This window comes from Oreochromis aureus, linkage group 7 (assembly GCF_013358895.1).
Source record: "Oreochromis aureus strain Israel breed Guangdong linkage group 7, ZZ_aureus, whole genome shotgun sequence".
NCBI lineage: Eukaryota > Metazoa > Chordata > Actinopteri > Cichliformes > Cichlidae > Oreochromis > Oreochromis aureus.
The window spans coordinates 33,953,314-33,962,940 of record NC_052948.1 but is presented as its reverse complement, the minus strand read 5'-3'; the positions used below and the strand labels follow the sequence as shown (position 1 = coordinate 33,962,940).

Genomic DNA, 9,627 nt, shown 5'->3' with positions numbered 1-9,627 from the left:
ATATGGTATAAACACCTTATACCAAGTGTCAAACGCGGTGGTGGAGGGGTGATCATTTGGGCTTGTTCTTTTTGGCCACAGGACCTGAGCATCTTGTGGTCATTAAGTTAAACATGAACTCATGAGTATGAATACTGAACACATGAACACTGATGTATTCCAGACTCAAACGTAAGGTCGGCTGCTTGACAAGTAAAGCCTGGGAACAGGACAATGATCTCAAGCACACTGTCAAATCTACAACAGAATGACTGAAAAATACAAAAATCCTAGTGTTGCAATGGCCTGGTCAGAGTCCAGACCTAAACGTGAGTGAAATGGTGTGGGGGACATAAAGAGAGCTTTTGATAAACTAATGTCTGCAAACTGCAATAAACTGAAGCAATGTAAAGAAGAGTTGGCTAAAATCCTCTGATAACAACATCAGAGACCGAGAAAGCCGATAAATCATGATTTGAAGTAAGTGCTGCTTTAAGTGGCTCTACAAGCTACTGAATCATGGGGCGCAGTTTTTCACACGACTGCCCTTTTTTTTCCCTTTTTTTTTTTTAAAGTTTGCATGATTGTTCTACGACTCAGAGCTGTGAAAAGCCAAGATAGAGGCTTTATAGAGCCAGACTTTGAGACTTCAAAATGCAGAGCCCAAAACCAATGGATGGACTTCACGGATGCTACGTCTATCATTAATACAGTGGACGGGCCTCAGGGAACAGCACCTACTTCCACCTTGACTGTTATATTTGATGGAAGTATTTATTGGCTTTTTGTTTGCTATGGTTCCTAATTTAACGTATCACACGCTGTCAGGTGGGCAGACGCAGTTAACCTGATCACAGCATGAGCCAAACGAAGTGGCGTTAACTTCCTGTAATTTCTGTATATGTTTAATAACCTTCCACCATTAATCATTTAATCTTTGGTGTTAAAGAGGCACCGCATCTAAGAGGCCACAAACACGATGCAGTCATGAAGGAGTTATTCTTGGTTAATCGCGATTGCATCTGTATGTTTCTGCAGAATAAACACTCACTTCCTGTCAGTTTTTAAGCCCTTCCCCTGCCATAAACGTAGAACTGACTATGACGTTTAAATAACCTTAGTTTTGCATAAATGTATGCATTGCTCATGTTTGCACGAGATCATATGAGTCCCGGTAAGTTCCAGATGGCTTACGAGTTGTTGCATGATTACTGAAGCTTTTTCATGCATGAAAAGATCATGATGACTTCATGTCTCCTAAAATAAAATTAGGCTCTGAGTCAGTAGTCTCCTTATTGGATGAGGGTTAAAGTTTAAATTCATTTAATTTAGAGGTCTTTGGTGGAATAGTGCCAAAAAAATGAGTAAATTTCCACCACAAGGCGTTTCCTCTGACTGAGCACTTAGCAGGAAAGGGGAAGTTTTCTACACCCTGTCATAAAAGCGCCTTGTCAGATACACTTTAAGGCACTGATGTCGGTGTTTCTTTCTTTAGGAGCTTCTATGTATCCTCTAGGGGGAGCAGTTGCCACTTTGGCACATAGCCTCCTATTGCTAATAATGATACTTATTTATCCAAGCTTTTCCTTTTGTTTGTCATACTTATACTTGTCTCCTCCCTTTCTTTTGTTTCCTTTAATCTTGCTCCTTCCTCTTTTTTAATGTTGATTTTATATTGTTATTGTTTACGCCTAAAAGCAGTTCTCCATCGCTTACTCTCCCTTTCTGTTTGTCTTCCTCTTTTTTTCTCTCTCCAGCCCTTCCTCCGTCACCCCTTTGTCCTCTAAGTGGGCCAGAGGTTGGCTTGTCTGAAGTTTGTTTGGGAACACCATAGGGGACAGATTGCTCACTCCTTAAACATCAAGACGGTGACTAGAGGCGATTGTATATCAGCTCAGTCCACCAAGATTGAACACACAACTTTTGTCACATTTGCCTGCCAGTCAGTCATGAGGCTTCACAGCTGCTGGTTTGCTGCTGGTTTTAAGTTCGATTTGACTCCAGCAGTCGGTCATTTAATAGAGAGATTCATCAACAGCTTCATTATGGGGAGTGCTTTTAGCATTGCTTTTTTGCCCCACTTTTATGAAAAATGTTTTAAATATTCATGTAAAAAAATTTGCTGTTATCTAAAAAGGAAGTCTTGAGCCTGAGGTGGAAACAAGTAAACATAAAACAAAATACAGGAAGTCTTGCTGTTTTTTATGTGGTGTAAGTATAACCACAGAAATCTGCAGAGGCCCTTTGTTTGTAGTTGAAATTGCATTTTAAGTCAGTTCTGAGAACATGGTAACAAAACACCCCAACTCCAAGCCTTCATCGGGGGTCTGAGCAAATGTCCAGAAAATGTCACAGTTATGTATTGGTTATGCAGTGTTGTGTAATACTAAGCACAATACACTTTAAAAAACAACAACAAACAAACACAGCATTAGACCACCTTTAGCTTTGATTACAGCCTGCTATCCCTGTGGCGTTTTTTAACACCATAACTCAGAGGAATACAGAACATCCAAATATTAAAAAATGTCACGAAACACAGGGAAAGGAGGAGAGGACACGACAAAGGGCAAGAGGAGACTCAATGCATACAAAAAGTAATGAGGCTAAAGAAAAACAGGTGAGAAACACAGCAGGAACAAATCAGGAATAATGAGACAAAGGAAGTTAAACTCAACATAAGGCACACCAGATGAGAGACTATCAAAATAAAACAAGAAATAACTTAAGCCGAGACAAAGACTTAAACATACAAACTTGATGCAGCAAGACAACCATAGAGACAGGACTGAAGGAACAGAATGGGATCGCGAAAGGGAGCTCACACACCTAAAGCCACCCCAAGCAACAAAACTAAAGGCATAAATGACAAAAAGACACAAAAGTACCAGAATAACTCAAGACCGTAAACAATATGGAACTAAAACAAAAATCATGCACCCACAAAATTCAAAACTCTGGGTTTATAACTGCGGTTTGATGGTTGACCACTATCCCTACAGGTTTTAATAATGTATCGGACAGTTCTTAACCCAGTTTCAGCAGCTTCAGTAATCTCAACTGTTTTCTTGGTTTACCTGTTTTCTTAGTTAAATCCAGGTGGTGACTTCTTCTTCTTCTTCTTCTTTAAGCCAGGGAGTATATGTCCATTACGTATCCAGGTAAAAGTATAACAGAGATCAAAAATCTCATTTTCAAGAATGGCCCACCCACAACACGAACACATAAAACCAACATCCAGATCATCTGTAATATAGGATCAAGGTCAAAACATGTACAATTTCCAACAAATTTCAGTCCGGAGACATCAAAATGACAAACACTGTTTTCTCTGTTGCTCGTTAAAGAGCTGTGCGACAGGTGTTGAATCCCAGAATATAGTCTTAGCTCAATATTCTGGCACAGTCTTTTAATTTCTGTGTTCTTTCGTGTAACTTGTAAGTTAAATAATGTCTAAAAGCATGACCAAGTCTAACTTTGCCTTTTCAGTTTTTAGTTCTTAAAAATTTCAGTGTGACTCGACTGGATGATTTGTTTTATCGGTGGGTGTGCTGAACAGCCATCTCACTACGCTCATGTTTATTTCAGCGAGTGTGAGCAAACTCTCTTCGTGAGTTGTTTCATCATCACCACAACATTGTGAAAGTCAGAGCCACAACGTGATGACTCAGGAACAGGTCAAGTAGTGTTTTCAAACCTTTAGAAACAGGCAGCTGAGGACAGAACACTTCCACAACATATTTGACACAACGAACTCTAAATAACATAGAAAAATGCTCTATTAGAAGTAAAAGCCCTGCTTTTAAGCACTCTGAATAACACAAGAATCTCCCGTAAAGTAAAAGAAGTTTCACAGAACAGAGGGGGTGTTATTGTTTTAATTACTTGAACAATAGTTAGCTAGTTTAATCACTGGTGCCCAGCTTGAGAGTCCGGCCGCTCTAAGAGGCCTCCATATAAATCTGAGGATTGGTGAGATGATTTTGATTTATAAATACGAGATGAGGAATCCAAACAGCTTTTTGCATTAGGCTCCAAAGCTCAAAAATTGGTAAAAAGAGGTCTGATCTTTAATATATATATTCATACTTAATTTTGTTGAAATTGAGACGTTTTATTATGTTTTGGGTAAAAATATTTGCTTTATGCTGTAAAAAAACAATACGTCCTTGTGAGATGCAGATGGCGCACAAGTTTAAAGAGGCACTGACGTCTCACATGGCTGACTGTCAGAGCTGTTTGCCTTGTCAGTTTTGCAGCATCAGTCTCAGCCTGTAAGTTGGTCAGAGTCACAGTGTTGATGCAGCTGTGCTCATCGGTCACAGTCTGGGTGAACCTCTGCCCTCTGCGCTGCTGGGAGGCTTTTAGGCATCTAAAACAAACAGACAAAGACACGCCGGAGATGAAGACAAACTCCTGAGCATTTTTAATGAACAACACAGCACAGCCAGTGCAGGGCTTTCACAGTTATTTGCACTAGACAGAGAGGAGAAGAGCAGGTAGAAAGCAATCCCAAGCAAAACCCAAGTAATTAACAGAGAAAAGAAAATACAGAGACACATTTAGAGTGACAGACAAGATAGTCAGCCATGCTACACTGCTGAGCTCAAAGTATCCAGTAAGCGCCAATCAGAAAGTACATCTGCAGCCAAAAGTAAAAAAGAACAAAAACATGCTCATCTGTGTCACATTATTCAGCAATCGATGCAGTGGTTGTGGAAATATTCAGTAGTTTGGTGATCAAAAGTCAATATGATGCATCATCCAGGGACACCGCATGTCTGTACAAAACTTTGAGGCTATTTATCAAGTATATCTAGAGATATTTAATGTAAATGTGGCAAATTAGATAATGGGTTGCAGTCAAGGAAAAAACTGTGTCTTTAAAAAGAAACTAATGAGAAGTTTCATACTGGGTCAACCAGCAGGCCTGACTTTGCCCTCCTTTGTGAGATACACAAGACAGTTAAAATATTGAGTTATAAAGGTAGAAAAGACAGAATCAAAATCATGATATGAAAAAAGTATAAAATGTTAGCATTAAACCTGAAGACAGCTGTTTCTCCAGATGTTCGATGTACTGCTGGCATCTGTCGATCATTCTCTCCCACGCAGAGACCTCAGAGGTCAGGCTGGCAAGTCTTCGGGCCTGTTTATCAATGAGAACCTGCAACACAGCAAAGATGTTAAAGTGTAAGCAGAAGATCTCTGAACTTCACTGATAAATGCATCAAAGCAACTGCTGAAGCTTTCTTCTTTGTAAGGTTCAGTCAGCATGCACAGCTCCTGACCCAGGACAGCTCCAGTGCTAATGGTACAGCAGCTGTTGACATTTATGCAGCATTTGGAAAGTTTGTCATGTTTTTAACACCCTCACAATTGGCTTCCTTGCCTCAGTAGCTCTGTTAATGTTGATAAGGTAATGCTGGCTGAAACCTGCCCACATATAAAGAGATCGCTTGGTAGTGGCCATTTCCAGCTCCAGTTGCTTAAGTAATGTGCTAATTTATTTACCACCCGTGAGTCATCAATATACTTTGCTGATGTTGCTGCTCATCTCTTCCACTGATGACTCCATAGAAGTGAAGTCTACTAATCACAGCATCAACTAAACATACAGTATGGCTCCCAGCACAACATAACTGCGAAACATTTTTTTGCAGCAAACATGAGCGTGACTGATGACTTGGTCTCTTCATGATTCCTGATAATTTATTGGTTAACTTCCTGGTTGCTCACCTTCATGGAGCTGATGTCAGTATAAGCCCCACCCCTTGACCTTGCCTCAGTCAGGCTCTTCATACTCTGGAGGATCCGGTTCATGCGGCGTTGCATGGCTGCCTGTTCAGTCTCCAGATCCTCCGACTCCTTCTGCAGGTCTCTGACTGTCCTCCATTGTCTGTCCCTCCTGGCAGACAATGTCTGCAGGACCTTCCTCACCTGGAGAGAAACACATTTAAATCAGCCAAACCACCAAGGAAGATTCAGAGCTATGGGCTTGAAATCTAATATTTCATGCCATTTTAGGTGATTTTGATTAATAAAAAGTAGTAGATGGTTACCTGTAATTTTATCAATACTTTCAGCTTAACAAAGCTGCCATATTCAGTGTTATATTTTACCCAGCTTAAAAAGGACAGCACAAATATATAATATAATAATAATAATATAACAATCATTGATTAGGTAATTAATCAATTACTGGATTTAAATGACAATAAATTAGTAGCTAGTGTGTTACTGTAGTGTTGTTTTTAATCAAACGCTCCATATTTCTGAGACAAAACAAGCAATGTGATACCACAACTTTGGTGTTCAGGAAATTGGGCAGAAGGATCTTTCCCTATTTACTGACATTTTAGACTCCAAAATGAACTATTTTCTTCAAAGTTGTTAGTTGTAGCTGTAAAAAACATTCAAAATGTATAATCTGAAGCAGATGCTGGAGATTTTGGAGCAAAGATTGCACACTAGGTTGTCTGATTTGCTGTGAAAAGTAATTTACAGAGCTCTCACTCACCTGTTTGTGAGTCCGTCCCACTTGTATATTTTTCTTACGAAGGCTCTCCAAACGCTTTGTTGCCCCGTCCATCTCTCGTCCCATCATTTCTCCATGCTGCTCCAGTCGCTCCACGTTCTCACTCACCCCTTCCAGCAGGTGAGCCAGACCCAGCGAGAGCATCTTCACCTGAGACACAGGGACCTGACCTAGTGCAGGAGAACACCAGATATGGCGAAGTCCTACCAGTAAAGTGGACAACTGCAACACTTGGCTCACCCTCATGCTCCAAAACTTCATCACTCAGCGGCTTTAAATCCCTCTATTCAAGTCTACTGACAACTCAGAAGCACATCTGATTAAATACCAGAGTACCAGCAGCTGTTGAGCTGTTGAGAGGTGAGTAAACGTCTGCAGGGCCTGTAGTGTACTGATGTGTCTTGGATGTTCCCAGAGGAGGTCTGGAGCTCTGTATGGTGAAGGATAGAGGGATGAGGAGAGGGTGGAGAGCCACATGGAGGCAAGAAGGGGTGTTCCCAGTCTGACGTATGAATTATAAAATAGGAGAATTTAACCACAAGTTTGAATATTATATTTAACATCACAGGCTGGCTTGTAATATATATTCATTGTGTGAATTTTAAGTGATCAATACACTAACACCTTTCTTTCACATGTGCACATCACACATTGTTTGCACACGGAAAATTATTTAATAACTCCTTAAAGAACAATAATAAATGTTTGCAATCTTTAATCATTTAAACTAAAGCCAACACTTTGCTGAACTTTGAACACATTTTTCCCTATGTGAAAGACCCAGTGTTGCATTTATACATGAAAGAAGGAGAGAAAGAGAGACACCTGCTGCTTGTTTCAGGAGCTGCGATGAGCTCTGGATGTACAGGATATTTATTTCTTCCTCCAAGCCAAGTCTGTGGTTGGTTAGAGGGAACACTACGTTTAAATCATACGCAAAAATAACATAACATAACATCAACTCTAAGAGCAGCCACACTGATCAGGAGTAATATTTTCTGACTCTCACATAGTCTAACAGTTTCAGATCCTCATGTTGGAGAAACATAGGCACCATATTGAATTGTTGCCCATATTCTCTTCTGACTCTGGGGACAAATGATGGTAAAATACTGACCCAAGGCCATAGCGATGATGGTTTTCGCATATGTATGTGCAGAGATAAGAATGAGCTTAAGGAGAGATTTTTATTTAAAAACAAAAAAATACATCTAATGGGAAACTCTGCAGATGTACAGGGATATCTTAACAGGTGTTCATGATCCCCTCAGCCAGTAATAAGACAAAAAGCACAACTACATGCGCTAACGTTTTTGGGTAGCACGTAAATAAGGGTGTAATTCTCCTGTATTTAATTTGACTTTCAAGGTATTTTATTTTAAGTTACAATGTAATTATATTTTACATACAAACGCTTAAAGGCACACTAGAATAACTTACATTGTAAATATGCTATACTTTTCAGGATTCAGGGTTTATATTTTAATATTTTGTCTTTACATCTTTATGTTTTTACATCTTTATTTAATAGTCATTATGTTCATGTACATGAAGGATGTTCTTTTATTCAACTGTCCTTTTATTTTATCAAGATAATTACAATAACTTATAAGAAAAAGATAAATACCATTAAAATTTGCAGGCCATTGTGTCCTTATAATAATGGAGCCAAGTCTAACATCTAACTTTTTTTTCTGTCACAATGACTGTTCAAACATAACTGTAAAAAGGAGTGTACAGAAAGCACTTTCCTGTAAAATACCTCGAAGGTAGGTAAGGTTAAACTACTCTGTAATATGGCCCACGCCCTGAAAAGTACAGTGTACTTACAGTGTGAGATGGAGAAATATTGTTTGTTTTTTCTGTAAAATTACCAAGAAATTATGCAGTACTTAAAATTACTTACAGAATAATTTGTGTCTCCTTTTCTGCAAAATATCTGAAGTTATCTGATTCTTAAAATGACTAAAATTACTTATGCATTACTTAAATTTACTTAGAGTATAATTATTTCTTTGTTTCCTGTAAAAACCTGACTTGTTACCCTTATTCTAGTGTATCTACCTGTATTGCATGCAAATATAATAACATTGTAATTACAAATAAAATAGATTGAAATTATATTTAATTACAGGGGAATTAAGCCTTTAGTTGTGAGTCATGTAAAGTGTTACCTTTAAGTAAGCTTTTCAATGTGTGTATTAAAGGAAAATTCTCATCTATAATAATGCCGTAGTACTTATATGTTGTGATCATTTCAGTATTAACCCCTTTGAGCAGTTTTGATCTTAGAAGATTAACAGTTTGCCATTCTAAAAAATAACATGATTTTTGATTTATCTGCATTTAATAACAACTTACACTTACAGCATGACACTTTTAAAACATTGACTTTCTACAAAAATAAATAAAGAAAGAAAGTGGTTACATACAGACAAAGTATGGACATAAAGAACATAATCTGGTTGTTTAGCATTTACCTGCTAAACAGCCAGATATCCTCCATGTGGGGGTAAAGACTCCAAATATTGGAGATACAGTGTTCAGCTGGACAGAAACATAACACACAGCTGAATGATAATGTTTCCTCGTATCTGCTGGACGTAGGTGCCAGTGATGTGATCAAGTAAACTCAGACAAGCTTGTTTGGATTTCATGTTATAAAACACAAAAAATGAAACTGCACTAAAATGTTTTATTTTATTGGATAAAAAAAGACAGGAAAAAGAATGAAACTGATTAACTCTGATGTGGGTTGTTAATGCCAAAAAGCTGATGAAAACATTATTTTCAAACCTTCTTGTTTGGCCTCTTTGTGCCAGTTAAGGTTTTCTGCAGTGAACTGAATTAAGAGAACAAGACTTCCTGCACTCAGACGCAGGCTGAAAGAGTGGCTTTGTCAAAAAGAGGCAGACCAACAAACTGCTCTTTGAATTGTTTTGGAGCAGGGACAGGCCTCATGCACAAACGGCACTATGTAAGCTCATAAAGCCCAATTTATAAAAGGAGAGAAAAGAGTCAGCCTCAGCGCACTGCTTCCTCCTGGCATTGTGCAGAAAAAAGCTGCAGGGCAGCAGAGTCACCGGGTCACCTCATGAGCAAGAGGACAG

General features: G+C 38.8%; 1 protein-coding gene across 1 annotated transcript; it reads right to left on the bottom strand.

Moving 5' to 3' along the window:
* Positions 1–4,084: 4,084 nt before the first annotated feature.
* Positions 4,085–6,914, bottom strand: LOC120440898. Its single transcript, XM_039614395.1, has 4 exons — positions 6,500–6,914; positions 5,719–5,919; positions 5,026–5,146; positions 4,085–4,351 (listed from the first exon to the last, which is right to left on the bottom strand). Exons 1-4 carry the CDS (start codon positions 6,776–6,778, stop codon positions 4,344–4,346), a joined length of 609 nt encoding a protein of 202 aa, XP_039470329.1. The 5' UTR covers positions 6,779–6,914; the 3' UTR covers positions 4,085–4,343.
* Between the last annotated feature and the right edge of the window lie 2,713 nt (positions 6,915–9,627).

Coding starts and splice junctions, on each gene's coding strand:
- LOC120440898 (XM_039614395.1), bottom strand. CDS start 6,778: ATGAAGTTTTGGAGCATGAGGGTGAGCCAAGTGTTGCAGTTGTCCACT. Junction 5,920..6,499: donor TGGGACGGACTCACAAACAG/GTGAGTGAGAGC, acceptor GTTTCTCTCCAG/GTGAGGAAGGTCCTGCAGAC. Junction 5,147..5,718: donor CTGACATCAGCTCCATGAAG/GTGAGCAACCAG, acceptor GCTGTGTTGCAG/GTTCTCATTGATAAACAGGC.